The 21,443-nt window shown below is 46.4% G+C and overlaps 1 protein-coding gene across 1 annotated transcript; it reads left to right on the top strand.

Moving 5' to 3' along the window:
• The first annotated feature begins 279 nt into the window (after nucleotides 1-279).
• PEX5 (peroxisomal biogenesis factor 5) lies at nucleotides 280-19,427 on the top strand. Its single transcript, XM_053895006.1, is given in 18 exon segments — nucleotides 280-426; nucleotides 996-1,228; nucleotides 1,567-1,602; nucleotides 1,864-1,996; nucleotides 2,211-2,342; nucleotides 8,097-8,202; nucleotides 9,458-9,548; nucleotides 9,974-10,012; nucleotides 10,014-10,085; nucleotides 10,333-10,425; nucleotides 10,770-10,829; nucleotides 10,831-10,901; nucleotides 15,533-15,677; nucleotides 15,878-15,948; nucleotides 16,343-16,555; nucleotides 17,141-17,306; nucleotides 17,635-17,792; nucleotides 17,969-19,427. Coding segments are annotated over 17 exon segments (1,935 nt in total). The 5' UTR covers nucleotides 280-426; nucleotides 996-1,081; the 3' UTR covers nucleotides 18,171-19,427.
• The last annotated feature ends 2,016 nt before the right edge of the window (nucleotides 19,428-21,443 follow it).

Below are 21,443 nucleotides of genomic sequence, written 5' to 3'. Positions count from 1 at the left end.
TCCCCTTGGGTCACAATGTGCCGTCAAGGATGGGTCAGGAGGAGCTGGGTCCAGGATTATGCGCCCTTGGCTTTCCCCCAAAGCTCAGGAAGCCCCTCTTGGCTCGACTCTTCTTTGAGCTTTCCATCAAACAAGTCCTAGCGCCGGTGATCTTTTTGAACGTTCTGCGTCTCTACTCTGAGACTTCCCCTTTAAGGCGTTCTTCCCCTTTAAGATTCACGGCCCCTCCCGTCACGCTGCGTCGCAGTCTTAAGGCCCCGCCCCTTCAAACAGCTTTCGCCGGGCCGCGGCTGCTGTGCGACCGCCACGGCCCCTTTAAGCTCGAGCCCCGCCCCTGGTTCCCCATTCCCTTCCCTTCCCTCCCCTCCCCCTTCTGCCCGCACCAGGTGCCCTGGCGGGTCGTGCGGCGCGGCGCGGCGCGCGACGGTGAGCGCCGGGTCCCGAGGGGGTGCGAGGACACGTTCCCGGTCTTCCTCGGCCCTGGCCAGATCCTCGCGGGTGCCAGGGGGCGGGGCCGGAGCTGTGACTGGGGCGGGGGAAAGGGGTGGGTAGGGGGCGGCAGGGGTGGGCCGGGACCGACCGAATGAGGGGGAGGGGCTCAGGTGACTTACGGGGGAAGGAATGGCTCCCCTCGGAGCTCGCCTGACGACGGCGGGTGTGGGGGACCCGGCTTACGCTCGGCGGCGTTCCCACTCTCCGTTGCCCGGCCAGTGCTCCGGTACAGCCCGATCGCGGAATTGTCCCCCTCAGACCCATGGGGTCCAGGCCCTTCTGTAGGGGGTGGCTGCCGGCCTGTCCCGCTGCCCGACCCCGCAGTCGTGGAGGCGGCCGGAGAGGCCCAGACTGAAAGCGGAGGCCTTTGAGGGGGGGCGGCAGGAGGGCACCGGCCCCCTCTCGGACCTCCTGGCAGAGGTGGGGGCCGTAGCAAAAGGCACAGGGGTGGAGCGTGGCCAGGGGCTAACCAGCTGGGACGGACGTCTGCCCGCTTCCCCCAGATACATGCTGAGCTGTGGGCTGGGGAAGGATCTGGCTGCCGGACCTCAGTTCCAAACCCTTGCCCGTCAGTGAGCTGGCGGTCACCATGGCAATGCGGGAGCTGGTGGAGGCCGAATGCGGGGGTGCCAACCCACTCATGAAGCTGGCCGGGCACTTCACCCAGGACAAGGCCCTTCGGCAGGAGGGGTTGAGGCCTGGCCCTTGGCCCCCAGGAGCCCCCGCCTCTGAGGCGGTGAGTATTTTTGATGTAGAAACACAAGCGGTGGCCTGGGATGGGGGGGGGGGGCAAAGGAACACTGGGGGATAACTGCTCTCTCTGATGTGTTGCAAATGATAGTTATCACTTAATGAGTGTTTACTTAACACCGCGCTAAGCATTGTGCATCTTCAGACGGATGAAGGCGGTCGTTTTATAGATGAAGAAACTGAGGCTCAGAGAAGTTTTGTGACTTGCTCAAGGTCATTTATACATGCCGGAGCTGGAATTTTAACCCCTGTTTAACTGAGTTGTGTGTGGTCTTCACCACTGTACCATATTGCCCCCCCCCCCTTTCTTTTCTTCTGTCTTAGGTCTCTAAGCCTTTGGGAGTAGCCTCGGAAGATGAGGTAAAATACCAGTCTCTTGCGTTGCATTTTTCTTTTGCCCGTTGCGTTTTCACTTTAAGCTTGGCTCACCCATATTTCAACCTGTGGACCTTCCTGACCAAATGAGATTTGCCTTATTCCACCTGCTTGCTTTTAAAAATGTATTCTTTTGAGTGTTTGCAAATCTATAGTTTCTTTGCTTCCCTTTCCTTGTATTTAGCATCCCCCATTCATGGGGCATTATCTCCTGCTGAGTTCATTTCATCACGTCTCTCCTGGCAGTTGGTGGCCGAATTTCTCCAGGACCAGAATGCACCACTTGTATCCCGCGCCCCTCAGACTTTCAAGATGGATGATCTCCTGGCAGAGATGCAAGAGATTGAACAGTCAAACTTCCGCCAGGCACCCCAGAGAGGTGGGTCCAGAGTCTGGTGGGAGGGGAGTTCACCATTTTCCGTGCAGAGAGGGCCAAGGGGGTTCCATATTTGGATGCTGCTGGCATTGGGGAATTGAGATGCAGAAGGAGACAAATGGGACAGAGTTTTTTCATGTGCACTGAGGGCTCCTTAGGCATGATAGAATGATACGTATTTCTTTTTTTTTTCTTAGTTCTCTCTCTTTCTTTTAAGCTCCTGGTGTGGCAGACTTGGCCTTGTCTGAGAACTGGGCCCAGGAGTTTCTTGCAGCTGGAGATGCTGTGGATGTAACTCAGGATTATAATGAGACTGACTGGTCCCAAGAATTCATCTCTGAAGTCACAGGTGAGGCTTGCATGGGGCAAAGTTCTCTTTGGTTCACCAGTTCATCTTAGGATATAGAGCAATTTTAGCTTCTATGATTTTTCTGGATTCTTGACTCATTTCTCTAGGGCACTGAACCTGATTTCCCTCAGGTGATAATAGGGAATTGTTGAAACTTATATGAAGCAGGGGACTGGGTTTGAACTGGATAAGAGATTTTGGAGATTATATCTCTGCATCTCTGTATCTCTCTCTATTTAAAGAGAATGGGAGAGAGGACAGGGAGAGAGAACACGAGGGGTTAGGTACTTCTTTCTTATCTGGAACTTTATTACTGTAATTTGGTGGTGAGGATCCACAGATTGGATGAATGGCAGTATTGCCCAGGAAGAAATATTCAGCACAGCCTGTGGGATTCTGGCATTAAGTCATCTTGAAAAGAGTTGAGGCCTTGGAAAGTGGGATTGGGGAGTTCAAGGGCTTGAAGTACAGGGTCTTAGAGGGCAAAGACCATATCCTGATGATGATAATAAAAATTAATAGCTAATATTTATTTATCATGTTCTGGATTTTGTATTAAGTGCTCTGAATGCATTGTCTATTTAAAACCCATGAGAACTCTCGAGATAGCTACTGTTTTTATTCCTAGCATATACATAAGAAAACAGAGGCTTTGGGATTAAGGGACTTGCCAAAGGTGATTCAGTTTTGTAGGTGGTGGAGTTGGGATTTGACTCTGGGTTTGAATGATTCCAGACCCTGTGGGCTTAACCATGGTGCTCTACTGGTGGGCCTGCACCCTAAGCTCTTCAGGGTCCCAGCCTATTTCTTGCTCTTTGAGAGGGTCCATGCTCATTACGTCCCTCGGGATTGATTCCTTTCCCCCAGGCCTGTCTGAATAGGGGCATGGGGGAAGGGCATTCTCTTCAGCTTTCCTCTTCTTCTTTGCTGTCAAAGGGAAGTACTTGTTAGCCTTTTTCCAATTTAACAAATTAAGAATAACAAGACATACAAATGGACAAAGTTACAGAGATTATAGACTCTCAGGGCATTCACATTGTCATCGTTTTTAAATATTCCTGAGGTCACTAAAGGGACCTAATTGTTTTCTCCCTCCATCGTTTTTATTCTTCTAAAAGTAGGGCTTTCTGTATTTAGGAAAAAACCCCCAAATCTAACAGTTAAAAGCTGTTGGCCTCTTTTAACATGACTCCCTTTCCTCCAACGCTGAAGTTGGAGTTTAAGGTAGAACAGCAGATATTCTTTGTTTCTTGAATCATGCTTTGCACTTTATAATCTTAAAGTCATTTGGTCTTCACAGTTATACTTACAAGGTAGGTATTCCTTCCCTATTGTGTAGATAAAGACACTGAGATTTCAAAAGGTTAAATACTTTATCCAAAGTTATTCAGTAACAGAGATGACATTCAGACTCCTATCTTTCTGACTCCAGGCTCCATACTTAGAGCCATTACACTATCATTGAGAATCTTCTTTGTGGAATTTCCTCAAGTGAAACTCTGAGCTGTAACAAAGACACTCCCCCAGACCAACACTGTTTTTCATACAAACTGTAGGCTTAAATGCTGTGTCTTATTGTAGAGAGACTTCTGTTGTAATGCGTGGGTGTCATTTTTGATAACTCAGAAAAAAATATTATTGCTACCGTAAGCATTGAGATTGATGAGATTTCTATTATAATTACCTTTAGAAAAACACGTTGGACTTGTCTCATTAAGTTCTCTTTGGGAGATCTCTTCTGTTTTGTCTGTTCTCTTGGGACTGTGCCTGCTTCATGGAGGCAGGGATAGGGAGAGCCGGAAAGGGAAGTTGAACTGTTTGGGGCCTGCCTTCATAAAAATGTGCAATTGCATTAGTTATTGCTTTGTACGTAGTGGACCTTCAGTATTTATTGAACAAATGAATTGAGATCTGGGAGAAAGCTAAAGGAAATTAATTCTCTGGTCATTCACTTTTTATTATTCTCATAACATTTGTGGCTGATATTATTATATTGATGATATAGGTTACCTATTACTTTACGGATAAGTTGACTTTAAGATGAAAGGTTATATGCTTTAAATCCTTATTATTTTCAAACCCCTCTTGTTAAGATTCCAGACTCAAGTTTACAAAGAACCTAGATGTGCATTTATTGTCTTGTCTTGTTCTATTTGAAAATAATTGATAGTTTCACTGGAAGTTGCAAAAAAGGTAGAAGAAGGTTCTGTGTATCTTTCATTCTGTTTTCCCTGGTGGTAATATTTTGCATGACCGTTTGTTATGTCCAATATCAAAATCGGGAAACTGCCATTGGTACAATCCACAGAGTGTATTAAATCTCACTGGTTTGACATGCCTTTGTGTGTGTGTGTGTTTATGGTTTTATGCGGTTTTATCACTTGTGTAGATTTGTAACTGCCATCACAGTCGAGTTACAGAATTATTCCATTTGCCACATGAAGCTCATTTTTCAGTCTGCCATATTTCTTGATGGAATCCACCCCCCCGACCCCTACCCCTAAATCTCCTGGGCCAAATAATTCCCCATCTTATGACTTGGCTGCAGGGATGAAATACGTCTTTAAGGGGTTTTGAATTCAGGCAGCCTCAGCTAACCTGGTGTGTGAGGTTCCTATGGTAATCACGAGAGAGAGACCTGCGCTGTAGGCAAGCAGCAGTGGCAGACGATGAGTGGCAACAGATCTCCCCCTGTGGCAGAGGAACAGACTGTGGAATAAAAGGAGTAACGATCTCATCGTGATGTTTTCTGCTTTCCCTATGGGTTTGCTCCCTGTGAGCAGACAGTGATGTTAATAATAGAGAACATTTGTTACCCTGTGCCTCACGCATGCCTTATCTCCTTTGGTCTTTACAACCATCCTATGAGGTCGCTGTTCTTATCTCTATTCATAGATCTATTTATATCTGTTTATAGATAAGGAAATAGAAACTTAAGGGTTAAGTAACTTGCACAGTGAATAAGAGGTGGTGTTGGGATTTGAGTGCCTGGAGGCTGACTCTAGAACCTACATTTTTTTTTTTTTTTTTTTTTTTAGGGAGAAACATAAAAATTTATTTAACAGGTGATAAAACTGAGGCACTGAAAGATTTAATAATTTATCCAATAAAATAGAGAATCATAATTATAGAACCAGAGTAAGAACTCAGTCTTTCTGGGCTTTTATGGACAAAGTAGAACCTACATTCTTTACCACTGGGCTATTTAGCAAACTCAGGAATGTTTATGGATGAGGGTGGGAAGTTCTGAATTTTTGACTTTTGAGCTTGGGCTGGATGCGCCTAGGTGGAAGGAACACACAGCGAGAAAGTAAGTAAGGTGAACATTCTGAATTGGATATTTGGTGTCAAGGTTGTGGGTTCTGACTCTACTGATTTACGTAAGCTAGGACAGTCCCTTCTCCTCTGCAGGCCTTAATTGCTCCCATCTCGAGTATCCAAATAGGTCTGATTTTTCTGTAAGAATTTCTCAAAAAACAGTGTGAGGGCCAAACAGAATTCTTCTGGTTCTTTCACTTTGACTCTGTTGGAGCAGGTTCACAATGCCAGAAAATTCTGAGTCTGATGGCTAAATATGGCCAAATACCAAATTACAGCTATTTGAGGATGACTTTTCTCATCCTGCGATTTTTTTTCTAATCTGTCTCATGTCTCTTAAAGTCCAGATGCTTTATATTTTTTCCGTTGCTTCTTGTCCTTGAAAGGAGCATTTCACAGAAAATAGCATTCTCTCTAATTTGAGGAGCATTTGTGGCCAGATTATGCTTCTGGAAAACACTCTAGTTGAGAGTAAGGAGTGGCTGGAGAGTAAGAGGAGCGGTGGTTAATTTTCAACAGAATGGGACGAAGGGATCAGAAGGCACTGTAAAGTCTACTTTAGTATTATGTGTCTCCTTCTTAGGTCTCCACTTTTGGGCCAGCAGTCTATTGCCCATAATAACTAGTGAGGGAATCTGGATAAAAATGTTGAGAGTCTTTGAAATTAAGGACAAAAAAAAAATGTCAACCATATCTTAATTTATTATATTAGTGATATTTATAGTTATGTGTATTTTGAGAGTCTGTATCCCCTTTTTTTTTCTCCTCCAGATTTTGACATTACTTTCCCACATGTTGAGCTTACTTTGTTGAAATTGTTCAGGCAAAGTCTCAGTTAAATGGAGTAGACATTTAATACCAAACGGATACATCTGCCTTCTGTGTTGAAAGCAATGACAGATCTCCAAACTGGGGACAAAGATAGGATGACCATTTCAGTACTGATGTGGAGAAGTGTGGATGCAGGGCAGAAGGAAAGCACACTGCTGGCTGGTGCCTTGTCTGTGTTGACTCGTCTGTGTTGACTCATTCTTTAGGGCCCCTTTGTTGTTGTTGTTGTTTTTGTTTTAAATATTTATTTTTGAGAGAGTGCAAGCGGGGGAGGGGCAGAGAGAGAGGGACAGAGCTTCTGAAGCCGGCTCTATGCAGATAGGCTGACAGCAGAGAGCCCGATGCAGGGCTTGAACTCATGAACTATGAGATCACGACCTGAGCTGCTGTCGGACATTCAACTGACTGAGCCACCCAGGTACCTCTCTTTAGGGCCCCTTTGAATAATGTCTTAGTGCTTTTTGTTTTGTTTTGTTTTTTTTCATTTTCCCCCTGGCCCTAAAATAGTAAAGGACAAAGTCCTGGAGGTTGAGAAAGAGTTCAGTGCCCTCATTCAATCTGTTACCTTGCTAATCTTTACTATGATGTTGTAGCAGTGCCCTTTGTCACTAGAGCTTTTAGGACAGTTCCTAGAATTACACTTAAAAAAACATAGCCCTAAAATGAATCAAAAGTGAGGGGCATCAGGGTGACTCAGTCTGCTAAGCATCTGACTCTTGATTTAGGCTCAGATCATTATGATCTCATGGATCATGGGTTCGAGCCCTGCATTGAATCCCTCGCATGGGATTCTCTCTCTCCCTCTCTCTGCCCCTTCCCTGCTGCTCTCTCACTCTTTCTCAAAATAAACAAACCAAAAAACAAACAAACGAATCAAAAGTGACAAGTCAGAATAATGTTTCTTCTTGGGGGAGGGAGGGCCTGACGGAGCCTGTGAGAGGTCTGAAACGTTCTGTGTCTTGATGTGGCTGGTGGTGATTTGCGTGTATTCACGTGTGGAGTTAATGAAGCAGTATGCTTACGCTTGGTACACTTTGTGTGCATTCATGTTTGCATGTTGCATCTCAACTAAAAAAACGAAACCAACATCCAGTGGGAAGAGTGGCCCTAGGTATTTTTTAATTCTAGCCCAGCATTCTGCTTCTCAGGTTCTCCTGGTAGCTTTATTACAATGAAATACGAGGCTTGTTATATTGGGAAAGCGTGAGCTCTGTTGATGGAGACCAGACCAGAGGTCTTCCGCTCTTCCTTTAGCTCCTTACCAGTTTCTTGTAGTGCCTTTGAGGAAGGTGGAGGCCCCAAGTGCCTGCTATTTCTTACTGAGGCCTCTGGCACTTCAAGCAAAAGGGTTTGGACTCCTTTTCTGAGTCTCCTCATTTGTTTTCCTGTTTCCAATCCAGTAAACTTTGGCCCCAGGCCCCTTGGGAGTGGGTTGGATATTGAGAGTTTAGTAGTGTTTTCTTTTGAGCAGGACTTTCTGAGGAATTCAGTAGGGTCTTATCTGCTTTGGCTTGGTTAAGAGGGTCAGTTGAATATGCGTGGTACTCTCCTTTTCCCTGACCCTCACTGAGCCCAGTGTGATTTCTCCAACTCCGTTCCTTGCAGATCCTTTGTCTGTGTCCCCAGCCCGCTGGGCTGAGGAATATCTGGAACAGTCCGAGGAGAAGTTGTGGCTGGGAGAGCCTGAGGGAACAGCTGCCACTGATCGCTGGTGAGTCCAGCTACTTCTTTCTGGATGGATCCCTGTGAAAGGAGCATTGGGTAGTTTTCTCAGCCTCCCTCACCTCCTACATCTGCATTCTCAAACTGATTTGCAGTCCCCTCATTTTCTTTTTTCTTTCTTTTTTTTTTTTTTCTTTTCTTTTCTTTTCTTTTCTTTTCTTTTCTTTTCTTTTTTCTTTTCTTTTCTTTTCTTTTCTTTTCTTTTCTTATTTATTTTGAGAGAGACAGAGAGCATGCCAGAGGGGGAGGGAAGAGAGACGGGGGGCACAGAGGATCTGAAGTGAGCTCTGTGCTGCCAGTAGAGATCCTGATGCGGGCCTCAAACTCACAGACTGTGGGATCACAACCTGAGCTTGAATTTGGATGCTTAACTGACTGAGTCACCCAGGAGCCCCCCCGTCCTTTTTTTAAAGTTTATTATTTTGAGAGAGGGCGGAGAAGGGGGAGAGGGAGAGAATCCCAGGCAGGCTCTGCACCATCAGTGCAGAGCCCCATGTGGAGCTTGAACTCAGGAACCATGAGATCATGACATGAGCTGAAGCCGGACACTTAACTGACTGAGCCACCTAAGCACCTCCCCTCATTTTCAGTGTTAAGGTTCTCACTTGTATTATTACCCCTACTCAAAGTGTGAGTGAGTCAAGAATCCTAAGTGTCGTAACCAGAAGTTTGTAACTTTACCTTACGTACCCTATTGCCTCTTAATTGGAGGCTGCTACTATATTCCTTCTCTCTGCAAAGGTGTGTTTGTGAATGGAGAAGTAAGAGAATGTAGCTAGTTCTTTGCCACTTCTGCCCGTGTCTTTTTTTTTTTTTCTTTATAAAATTTTTTTGCTTATTTATTTATTTTGAGAGAGACAGAGACAGTGTGAGTGGGGAGGGGCAGAGAGAGAGGGAGACAGAGAATCCCAAGCAGGCTCCATACTGTCAACACAGAACCTGAAGCAGGGCTCGAACCCACGAACTGTGAGATTATGACCTGAACTGAAACCAAGAGTTGGATGCTTAACGGACTGAGCCACCAGGCACCGCCCCCCCCCCCCCCCCCCCCCCCCCCCCCCCCCCCGACCTCCAACCCCCGCCAAGTGTCCTTTTTTAATGTAAATTGGAATTGTAGGACCTCAACAAGAATGTGTGTCTTTCCTTGATAAGAACTGTGATGCCAGGGGCTGGGGGTGGGGAATAGCATGGGGAAGGTGGTGGCAGACGAGTGTGTGGGACCCGTTTGCCCTTACCTGTTCCAGGTATGATGAATATCATCCTGAGGAGGATCTGCAGCACACAGCCAGTGATTTTGTGGCCAAGGTGGATGACCCCAAGTTGGCTAACTCTGAGGTGAGCCACATCCCACTGCTATTTTGCCCAGCAGAGCTGGCCTTCCAAAAGCCAAGAGTCTAGCTTTTCATACCCAGTTTAAAGAGAAGGAAATAAGATCCCGGGTCCATTCCTTCCTGTCTTGAGAATAGAGACTTCGCATCCTGCCTCTTACTTTCAGCATTCTTTTCCCTCACTTCCATTGCATACTCACCCTTTTGCTTTTCTGTGTCTTCTCAAATCTTTAAAGCCAGAAATTCCTTTGTTTTTGTTCTCTACATTTTCAGGGTCTTTTAGCAAATCTTGCCTACAGCTAGAGATGGTCAGGTTGCCTACAGCTAGAGATGGTCAGGGGGAGGGTGAGTGCAGGCTTCTCTTGGGCATGGTTGAGAGTGCACACCTGGAAGTCCTCTCCCAAGTGGCCTATGTGTGTCTCTGTGCCCCAGTTCCTGAAATTCGTGCGGCAGATTGGCGAGGGGCAGGTTGTCCCTGGAGTCCGGTGCAGGGTCGGGCCGAGCTCAGGCAGAACAGTGGGCAGCAGAGTTTATACAGCAGCAGGTAGGACATTGTCACTTCCCAGTCCCACTTGAGAGCCGGCTGGTGCCCCCAGGCCTTGGGTTCAGTGTTCAGTGGTCCTAGACGGGGAAGGGATTTTATTGCCAGCTTGTCTTGGTAGCATCGAGGTCCTGAGTGGGTGGGAAAGAGATCCTGAGAATGTTCTCAGAAGTGTGCAGGTTGCTGGTGTTTAGTGGGTATTTAGTCAGTAGAAAGTTGGTGGCGGTCTGACCATCCTTCTTTGTCACAGGGTACATCAGATGCCTGGGTTGACCAGTTCACAAGACCAGTAAACACAGCTGCCCTCGATATGGAGTTTGAACGAGCCAAGTCAGCTATAGAGGTGAGAGCAGGTAGCACCGGAGCAGCCACCTCAAGAGAAAATACTCCTTTGGAGAGAGTGGGTGTTTTAACAGCAAAGAAACATACCACGAATGTTGTATGTCCTAGTGTTCCTGGGCCCTCTGTGTCAGAATGCTTGGGGTAGGGCATCAGCTCACACTGCAGAATCAGGATCTGAGCGTAGGATCTAGGAATCTTCACTAAAAAAAAGCTCTTCAGGAGATCCTTAAATGCGTTGACATTTAAGAACTACTGCCTTACGGAATCTATCCTAGCGGCGCTGAGCGTCAGGTGGGAGTGGTCATGATGGATCTCCTTTTTCTATCTGCCTTCCCTTCCTTACAGTCCGATGTCGATTTCTGGGACAAGTTGCAGGCAGAGTTGGAGGAGATGGCGAAACGGGAACGCAGAGGCTCATCCCTGGCTCTCTGACTATGATGATCTCACGTCTGCTTCCTATGATAAGGTAAGAACTCGGTTTTCAGATTGCAGGGTTTCCTTGTTTTGTGCCTCCTTTAATCTTGAATTTGGAGGGTACCTACTTTCAGTAATTACTTCCGTGAACCCCTTTCCACGAAGAGAGGTCTAAATCATTCCCTTGCCCCGCTCCTCTCCAGTGTTTGAAGGTATGCTTTATTCTTAGGGTATAAAGATTAATAATAATAGACCATCCTTGTCAAATAATGGTAATACAGTGACAATAGTACCTATGATAGAGATTTGCCCATGATGCATTCAGAACCTAGATGAAAGAGCTCTGCTTTGGAGGTTGATTGAGAACATTTTTAAGGAGATAGGTACCCCCTTTGGTAGAGAGTGGTAATTGGTAGATTATCTGTCTTCCCACCTTCATATCTATTTCCTTTTTTTTTTTTTTTTATGTTTATTTTTGAGAGAGAGAGACAGAGCGTGAGTGCCAGGGTGGGAGGGGGGGAGCAGGGGCACAGAGAGAGGGAGACACAGAATTTGAATCAGGATTCAGGCTCTGAGCTGTCTGCACAGAGCCCGATGCGGGGCTCGAACCCACAAACCGCGAGATCATGACCTGAGCCAAAGTCAGATGCTTAACCGACTAAGCCACCCAGGCGCCCCTCTGTTACTTTTTTTTAACTCACAGATTCATTTTAAATTTGGATCTGTTCCTGTAGGTACTGGCCACACTGTGCCAATTTAGGTGTTTTCAAAGAATTATATTAAATAACTTAAATGTTAGGAAAATATTCCAGCAGTCATTGGTGAAAATTGATCTAGTTTTGCATATAGCATATACTTTAGACCAAGAAGCTTATGCTGTTTCAGAGGTATCACTGTGGAAAAAAATCTGCTTTGGGACTGTGAGGTATTTAGGGATGTGGGTAATAACCGAACTGCTGAGGGGGCACCTGTGGCTCAGTCGGTTAAGCGTCCGACTTTTGATTTTGGCTCAAGTCATGATCTCATGGTTTGTGAATTTAAGCCCTGCTTGGGGCTCTGCACTGACAGCATGGAACCTGCTTGGGATATTCTCTCTCTCCTCTCTCCTCTCTCTCTCTCTCTCTCTCTCTCTCAAAATAAATAATAAATTAAAAAAAAGAATTGAACTGCTGAGCTGAAGCATGAGGGGGAAGGGAGGGAACTGTTTGGTTTTGGAAGAGACGAAACAGGAACTGGGGAGGAGAGTAGCAATACCTCTTCTCAGCTCAGATCTGGTTGGGAAAGGATTCTGGGGCTAGAACCAGGGCCTGAGATGTAAAGCAGGATGTCTGAGGTAGATCTTGACATAGGGGAGCTATGCAAAGGTAGGAAAGAGTAAGGTTCAAGATAACTATAAAAAGGCTAGCATTTTGGGGCCGCCTGAGTGGGTCAGTCGGTTGAGTGTCTGGCTCTTGATTTCAGTTGAAGTCATCATCCCAGGGTCGTGGGATCGAGTCCTGAGTCGGTCTCCACGTGGAGCCTGCTTAAGACTTTTTCTTTCTCTCACTCTGCCCCTCTCCCCTGCTCGTGCACTCTTGCTCTCTCACATAGGAAAAGAAAAAAAGAAAAGGCTAGCTTTTGAAAGCCAATGAAAAACTTAGTACTGGGAAAAATGGGATTTTGTTTACTGTTTATTTCAGTCTTAGTTTTTAAGAGCTATCCTCTTATAGGGAAGAGAGCTTACTTCTTGGACCCTGCCCTATGTTTTGCCACAATAAGAGTTTCTTCTGTGGAATTTTGAGGAGAAAGAACTGAAGGAAGTACCTGCACATAATACATTTATTAATTTGTATAAGCAATTTGATAAGTTGCAGAGTTCCATCATCTTACAAGTGGCAAATTATATATTTTAGATGAAAATTTCCATGCTTTTAATAAATATAGATATATCATTGATTTTTGTTATTAATGACATGCTAGGTGGAATAAAATTTTCTTGAATGCTTTTTTTTTTTTTTTAAGAGGGGGTGAGGGGCAGAGAGAGAGGGGGAGAGAGAGAGAATCCCAAGCAGCCTCCATGCTCAGTTCAGAGCCTGATGCAGGGCTCAATCCCACAACACTGGGATCGTAATCTGAGCTGAAATCAAGAGTTGGACACTCAACTGACTGATCCACCTAGGCGCCCCTATGCTATTATTGAATTATATGTCAATAGTGCATTTTTTGTTTTTAAATGTGGATCTGATCCTGATTGTCATATAAATTCATGGGTCTCTGAATATACTATTTTTTTACTGGATGGTCCTTAAATTTTCAAGACAACATCTGTAGCTCAAGCACATATTGTATCCCTTTAGCATAAAGAAGTTTCTCTGATGGGCTAGACTCTTAATAGTATCCTATTTCTGCTGCATGATCCTGTGAGATTTTGGAATAGACCAGACAGTGGATCAGACCTGATTGGCTCGGCTTAGACTTTTTAGGTTGCAACAGTGATCATAAGCTCATGCTGCATTCTTTTGGTTTGAAGCTTCCTCCCGCATATTCTTTTTTCCATTTATGCAAATGTTCTAATTTTGAAAAATTCCTCTTTGATCAGCAGTTGATAAAATGGCAAGGAGGATAGATAGCATGGACAAGAGTGTATTTGGAGAACCTCCTGATGGCATTGATTTGTTACATTGTCTTTTGAGGATGATGCCTATTTTATGAATAGTATTTTATGCTTTTTGATAATAAGACTTAGGTGAATAATCTCACTTGATTATTAATAATCTCAGAACTCTGCAATTAATAATCTCAGAACTCTGTAGTTCTGAGAGGCAGGAATTGATTTCATTAGGAAATTTTGTTATAGATGACAATGATCTCTGTTTCCTATAGGGTGGCTTAAAACATAGATCGATGATAGACGATAGTTGAAGTTGGTTGTGGAGGGATTTATGTCTAGGATGGGGGTTAGCAAACTATGGCCCACAGGTAAATCTTGCCTGCTAACTGTTTTTGCCTGGCCTATGAGCTGATAGTGGTTTTAACATTCTTAAACAGTTGAAAAAAATGAAAAGAAATATTTTGTGACCTGTGCAAATTATATACAATTCAAATTGCAGTGTCCATAAATAAAGTTTTATTGGAACACAGTCATGCCTATGTGTTTTACATATTTGTGGCTCCTTTCTCTCTCCAAAGGTGGAGTTGACTAGTGACAGATTACTTATTATCTGGCCCTGATGAGAAAGGTTTGCTGATCCCTGGTCGAAGGTCATTTTCTACCTTCAGAGTTTTCATATTGTACAGAGACATCCCAGGAGCACTACTTATTCTCAACATGAATATACTTTTAATACATTTATTCCTAATCCATCTCCTGTAATATATCTTGCTGCTTAGACTTCCACTGTAATTATTTAAGTTTTGTCTGTCACAAGTGATTTTCATCTGATGACTTATGATGGTTTAGAATTTGGCTGGTAAAATTTAGGTGTTTCCAGTTCTTTAGCAGTTCCGTAGTAATAGTGAAAAAGGGCCTCACTCACGTCTTTATTGTAGACGGTTTCATTCTTATTTGTCCTTAGCTACATTTAGAAGGGCTCTGCCTGGTATTTTGCATCTTTTCATTCTGGTATATTGTTTTGTGATGGTAACTATTTACTCCCCAGAAAGGAACATTTTATTTGCTTGTCCCAAGTCATGCGGCTTACTAGAGACTTCCCTTTTACCTTATTACCTCTTTGCCTAACATGAAATACCAATAGACAAAGCTTTGCACATAGCATCATAATCCTTCCCTGAAATGAGAAATCCTCAGCCAGAAGAGAACGGTGTTTTTTCTGAAGCATTTTTTGCCATCAGGATTTTGGGATCTAGGTTTCATTTACTATGAGATACAGATTAATATTAGTAACTTTCAAGAATGAAATTAGGGAACAACTAAAGTTTTCAAAGTGCTTGAATACATTTTATCCAGTCAGTGCACACAGTGATTCTCTGAGCTAGGCAAGAGTGGGATTTGAGTGGCAGGACCTCTGAGTCCAAATTGCATTTCCGTTATCTGTTATCACATTGCTGCAGGAAAACAAGAAATGCCCTTTGTTTTTTAAAATATTTTAATGTTTATTTATTCTTAGAGAGAGACAGACAGACAGAATGTGAGTGGGGGAGGAGAAGAGAGAGAGGGAGACACAGAATCTGAAACAGGCTCCAGGCTCTGAGCTGTCAGCACAGAGCCCTATGCAGGGCCCGAACCCACAAATGCGAGATCGTGACCCGAGCCAAAGTCAGAAGCCCAACCGACTGAGCCACCCAGGTGCCCCAGAAATGCCCTTTGGATAGCTGAGGAGAGCTTATCTCATTCCTATAAGCGGATCTTGTAAGAAACGTGTTCTGTCCAGTAGTGAGAGTCAAGGATGTAGAAATACAGGCCTTTAAAGACTTCCTAAAATAAGCTTACTCCCAGCATGGATCCCAGTTTGTAGACCTTCGCTTTTCAGTTATTGTGAACAGGAGACAGCAGCATGAGCACGATACCGAATGATTTTACTGTAGTCCTAGACGATCCCCTTTATAATTTGGAAAATTTGTTGGCATTTAATTCGGATACTTTTTGGAGGCCTCCAACTTCTCCACCTCTGTGTGGGTTGTCATCTCCCATTTCTTCTGCTTTGCCTGCGACGGCTCTGTCCCAGAGGTTTTCACTTGGCTTCCTTTCCCTGTAGGGGGTACCAGTTTGAGGAGGAGAACCCCCTGCGTGACCACCCCCAGCCTTTTGAGGAAGGGCTCCGGCGGCTTCAGGAGGGGGACCTGCCAAACGCGGTGCTGCTTTTTGAGGCAGCTGTGCAGCAGGATCCCAAGCACATGGAAGTGAGTGACTCACTGGTCTGCCTTCACGTGAGACACAGCTTCCTTCAGTTTTTGCGGGAAGCCCCACAGAGCAGTGCAGATGGATGCGGGCCTGGGTGGTGGCCTGAGGTCGGGGGGTAAGGGCGGAGAGGGGGAAGCCAGAGGAAAGGAGGGTGGCAAGGTGAATACACGAGTAATGGGATCTGGCACCTTCTTTCTAGGCTTGGCAGTATCTGGGTACCACCCAGGCAGAGAATGAACAAGAACTGTTAGCCATCAGTGCCCTGCGGAGGTGAGTGCGTGAAAGGTGGGGTGAGGTGCTTCCGAGGCCCTCCAAATAGCCTTTAGAACGCTAGCGTCCCAGACCCAGATCCTTGTCTTCTTTCCGGTCACTAGCGAGAGTGTGTTCTTGTGGCGAAACTCTTAAGGTTTGGAGGGAATTGGAGACACCTGGTTACGTTTCTTCACGAGCCGTTAATTGTATATGTGGGACCCTTACTGGTTCCTTGGCTGCTAAAACATCCCGCCTTCTCATATCTGTAATTTTGTTAGTAACTCACGTGTGGAGGATTCCTTTGCCTCGTAATCTGAGGGAGCTGGCAGGCGAGGCTGTCATGACTCTGCATTCCGTGACCGTATTCCAGTGTCCTGCAGATGCCAGCTCTGCCCCACCTCTGTCCAAACAGGTGTCTGGAGCTAAAGCCAGATAACCGGACGGCACTGATGGCGCTGGCTGTGAGCTTCACCAACGAGTCCTTGCAGCGACAGGCCTGCGAAACCCTGCGAGACTGGCTGCGCTACACACCGGCCTATGCCCATCTGGTCGTGCGCGGCGAAGAAGGGGCCGGTGGGGCGGGACAGGGCCCCAGCAAGCGCATCCTGGGATCCCTGTTGTCGGAGTGAGTGCGAGGGATTCTTGGGAGGACAGATGGTAACCGGAGTCCCAGGAGAGGGAGGATCTTGATTTGGGAAGCTGGGATGGACTTAGACTCAGTGGTTTGAGAGTGGGATGCAGGCGGTGCCTGGGTGGCTCAGTCGGTGAAGCGTCCGACTTCGGCTCAGGCCACGATCTCTCAGTTTGTGGGTCGAGCCCCACTTCGGGCTCTGTGCTGACAGCTCGGATCCTGGAGCCTGCTTCGGGTTCCGTGTCTCCTCTCTCTGCCCCTCCCCTTTCCATGCTCTGTCTCTGTCTGTCTCTCAAAAAATGAGTAAACATTAAAAAAAAAATGACACACAAAAAAGAGTGGGATGGGAGACCCAGGATCCACTTGAAGGAGGTCCGCACTCCATGGTGCAGTGCCGGCATGAAACAGAAAAACAGGTTTCTAAAGTGGAGTTTGGGGGTCGGAGGATGACTGATAGACTGATGAATCTTCAGGGTATGAGTGACTAAGGAAATATTTTGGGAGGGTGGGAATATAGACACATCCATCCACCTATGTCTGTGTTTTTGTTTTTTTTTTTCTTCCCCCCTACTTATCCAGCTCCCTATTTCTTGAAGTGAAGGAGCTCTTCCTGGCTGCTGTGCGCCTGGACCCTACATCCATTGACCCTGATGTGCAGTGTGGCTTGGGAGTCCTCTTCAACCTGAGCGGGGAGTATGACAAGGCAGTGGACTGTTTCACAGCTGCCCTCAGCGTCCGTCCCAATGTGAGCCTCGGGAGGAATAGAAATAGAACATGAATGTGTCTTACTGAAGAATCATTTGTTGGGAACTTCGGAGTCATGGGAGATTTCGTTCCAGAGACTGGTTGCCATGGGAGAATTGGGAAAAGGAGGCTGGGAGTACAGGGTCATGTGGACTTCGGAGAGTCTGCGTGAGATGAGAGCGGTTGCACTGTGGCATACGGGGAACAGTGGAGGACAGAGGAACAGAAGGAACATGTATTAGCTAAACAGAATGGTGAACCAGGGGGAGGGACGGGCAGAATTGGAGTGCCTGGCTCTTGTTTCTAACCCTTCTCCATTCCTATCCCAGGACTATTTGCTGTGGAATAAGCTAGGGGCCACCCTGGCCAACGGGAACCAGAGTGAAGAAGCAGTAGCTGCCTACCGTCGGGCCCTTGAGCTACAGCCTGGCTATATACGGTCCCGCTATAACCTGGGCATCAGCTGCATCAACCTTGGAGCTCACCGGTGAGAGCAGCTCTTGAGTAATTAATGGGCAAATTCTTTCCCCCTGCCTTTGACCCCGGCTCCTCATTCTTTGATCCTGTATTTGACTGACTAGCCCCAGCCTTCTCCCCAGGCCGGCTGACCTGTCTCCTTCCAGTGATGTTCTGCTCACCATCTCTCACTTTTCTTCCCTACAGGGAGGCTGTGGAGCACTTTTTGGAGGCCCTGAACATGCAGAGGAAAAGCCGGGGCCCTCGGGGAGAAGGGGGTGCCATGTCAGAGAATATCTGGAGCACCCTACGTTTGGCATTGTCTATGTTAGGCCAGAGTGATGCCTATGGGGCAGCTGATGCCCGGGATCTGCCCACACTCCTAACTATGTTTGGCCTGCCCCAGTGACAGTGGGATGGGCTGCCCTGTGAGTGTCTGCTTGGAGGGGTCCCTGCTCTGGATGTGACTCCCTCTCCCCAAATGGGCCTACCAAGGGGGTGGGCTTATGACCACAAGCGGTACGGCCTCTCAGGAGCTGCCTCAATGTAGGGGGTGGGGGGTAGTCTGTGTCCTTCCTACGTAACTGTAGGAAAATGAGCTGTGTCGACTCTGAGTCCCTTGGTAATTCAGGGGCTGTACACCCCAGTTACAGATCTCTCTGCTCATCATGCCCTTTCTTGGTGCTGCTTTTTTGGGTAGGACCCAAAGATCTAGGGTAACTGTTGTCATCAGCTGCCATTTCTGATAGGGTCTACCAGATTTGTAATGTCCGTCCTTTCCCCCCCCTTTTACTGGGAACTGGTGATAGTGCAGCCTTCTTGGGCAGTTGTGGGTGGTGGGTTCTTCTACCGTGCACCTCTGTGATGACTGTACCTGGGATGGGGTGTTAGGAGTCGGCCTGTTGGATTTAAGTGTTGCTTTGGCTCAGCAGAGCTGAGTTTTGATGGGGGTGCCCACAGTTCGGTTGTGCCTGGACCTCTCCCGACTGTAGTCAGGTGCCCTGGGTGTGGTGCCGTACGCAGTAAGGCTGGCGTCATCATTGAGGGGTCCCCGGGAGTGGCTGGGGTCAACTGTACAGAGAGTGTGTGTGTGTGGGGTAGGAGGATGCTTGTTTGTGGAATGAACCTAGAAGGGACCAGATGGGATCAGATTAAGGGCTCTGTTCTGGGGCCGTTGGTGGGAGGACAGAGCAAGTGGGCTGCGGGGTGTGGTGAGGGCAGCAAGCCCCCCTCCTAGAAAGGCGTGCGAGTAGGAGTTGAGCCAGCTCTTTTAGAAAGTTGGCTCGGAGATTGCAGTCTTGCCAGATTCCTAGCAGAGAGGCGGTTCAGTGTTACCGTAAGCCTTTTGCTGAACTTCTTTAAATGTTTCTAGGGGAGAGCATTGAAAAATCCCCTTCCCGCATATTACCTTCACAAGGTGTAGATTGAGGGAACGTGAGGGAGCAGCTTGGAATGTCCTCAGCTGCCCCCTGCGTGGGGAGATCCACTGACCCCCAGAAATGACTGCTAAGCCTCTTGCCTTGTCTTCAGTAGCTAATGATCAGAGAGATTTTTTTTAAACTACCATGGTCCCAAGGTTCCATCCTGAAATTTATTTTTCTTTGTATGAATATGTGTAAATGATTTAAAAATAAAACTGTATGAATAAAATTTGTATGAAGAATAAGTGGAACTGACATGGGTGTGAGTTCTGCTGCCAGGGGAGAAGTTGGGGTGTGGGAGGTGGGTTGGTGTTTGGAGGATTGGCATTCAACAGTTTTCTTCTCTCTTTGCCTTTCAAACTCTCACTAGTATATTGATTGCCCATCCATCCATCCAGTAATATTGAGCACCTAACACATGCCTGGTACCATGAATAAGATGTACAAGGTCCCTGTGTCCATGGAACTTACGGTTCAGCAGGAGAGACTGATGGTTAACAATCGTGCATTTTTCATACTTAATGATGATACTATAAAGGGAAACACGGGGTGTGATATAATTGGTGTTGTTTTCGTTGTGAATTACATGGGAGGATTTTGGTAGTTTTTTCAACGCTTAACGCTTTCTAAAGGTTTTCATCTGGCTCTCCCTGGTTTTATTAGGAACTGTATCAAGGGCCATATAAAGATGGGTATCTATCCGTGGGGAAAAGTTTTTAAAGATAAACATATTTATATGTGGAGATAAATGTCCATGGCCATGGTAGTGTTGGGGAAAAAATGTCTAAAAGAAAATGTGTTCAGTAAATTATCCAGATGGTGAAATGTCATTTAGCTGTCTAATTCTGTTTATGGAACAATTTCCAATGACCGTAAGTGCTAACAATATAATGAGAAAGAAGAGGTTAGCAAACTGTTTACAGGGTATCTCAAAAACATGTCCTGAAAAGAGACTAGGGAATACCCCAGTATTCTAAGAGTGTGAAGATGAGAGTGATTTTTCTCCTGCTTTGCCATACTTACTTGTCATTTTCAATTTTTCTTAGTGCATGGATGGGTAATACTTTCATAGGAAAGACCCCCCCCCCCCCCTCCAAAAAAAAAAAAAAACATGGTGGGAAGGGTGAGGCATTTGTTGTCACCACCTGGGTGACCTCAGGACACTGGTGTCCTGGGCTCCGCAGGGCGGGCAGTGCAAAGCCACAGGCCTGACTGGGGCCGGGCATGTTGAGGCAGCAATTTCTACAATGTGTAGATAGATACAAGGAGAGCCGCCTGGCTTGAGAGTCAAGCTAACTTCTGGTTTAATTGAAATCTCCAGGTTTACCTGCTTTGCCTGCCTTTGGGGGCGTGAAGATGTCCAAGAGGATGCTTTTCTTGCACGGCCAGGGCTAGGCATCTCTTGAACCCAAATCGAATCCAGCCAATAGTTCTTGAGCCCCTAGCATGTGCCAGGTGCTGTTCAGGGATACAATTCACAAGGCAGACAAGGGTCCCTGTTCTCATGGCTTAGGTACTAGTTGACTAAAGAGAGAATATACAAGTTAATGAGGAAATACCAGTTAGTTTTGTGTAATTTTTATGTGTTTTAATTTCTTTTTTTTTTTTTAATTTTTTTAACGTTTATTTATTTTTGAGACAGAGAGAGACAGAGCATGAATGGGGGAGGGTCAGAGAGAGAGAGGGAGACACAGAATCTGAAACAGGCTCCAGGCTCTGAGCTGTCAGCACAGAGCCCGACGCGGGGCTCGAACCCACAGACCGCGAGATCATGACCTGAGTTGAAGTCGGACGCCCAACCGACTGAGCCACCCAGGCACCCCTAATTTCTAAGAAGAAACCAAAATGGCACATTGCACTACGAGTAAAGAGGAGGGCTGTGGGGTGTGAGGATTCAGCCATGGAGGTTTGGGTGGAAGCACAGCCCAGGTCCCGGGGGGCAAATGTGAAGGCTGTGATCTGAGCTTAAAAGAGCTCTGTGCACCCCAACAGGAAGAGGGCTGCAGTGGAGAGGAGAGGAGCACTAGAGAGAGGGTGGAGGGGTGGGCAGGAGCCCGGCAGGTAGGCCCTTTTCGATTATGGTGAAGAGTTGGAATTATATTCTGAGTTCCATGGGAAATCACTGGAGAGTTGGGACAGAAAAATGATGTGATGCGATTTAGTGCTGAAAGACCCTTCGCCTGGGTGGCTCAGTCGGTTGAGCGTCTGACTTCGGCTCAGGTCATGATCTCGCAGTTCGTGAGTTTGAGCCCCGTGTCAGG

The sequence above is a fragment of the Panthera pardus genome, unplaced genomic scaffold (genome assembly GCF_024362965.1).
Source record: "Panthera pardus isolate Hobbes unplaced genomic scaffold, ASM2436296v1 HiC_scaffold_6, whole genome shotgun sequence".
Lineage (NCBI taxonomy): Eukaryota > Metazoa > Chordata > Mammalia > Carnivora > Felidae > Panthera > Panthera pardus.
Note: the sequence above shows the minus strand (reverse complement) of the source record. Positions and strands in the feature narration are given on the sequence as shown.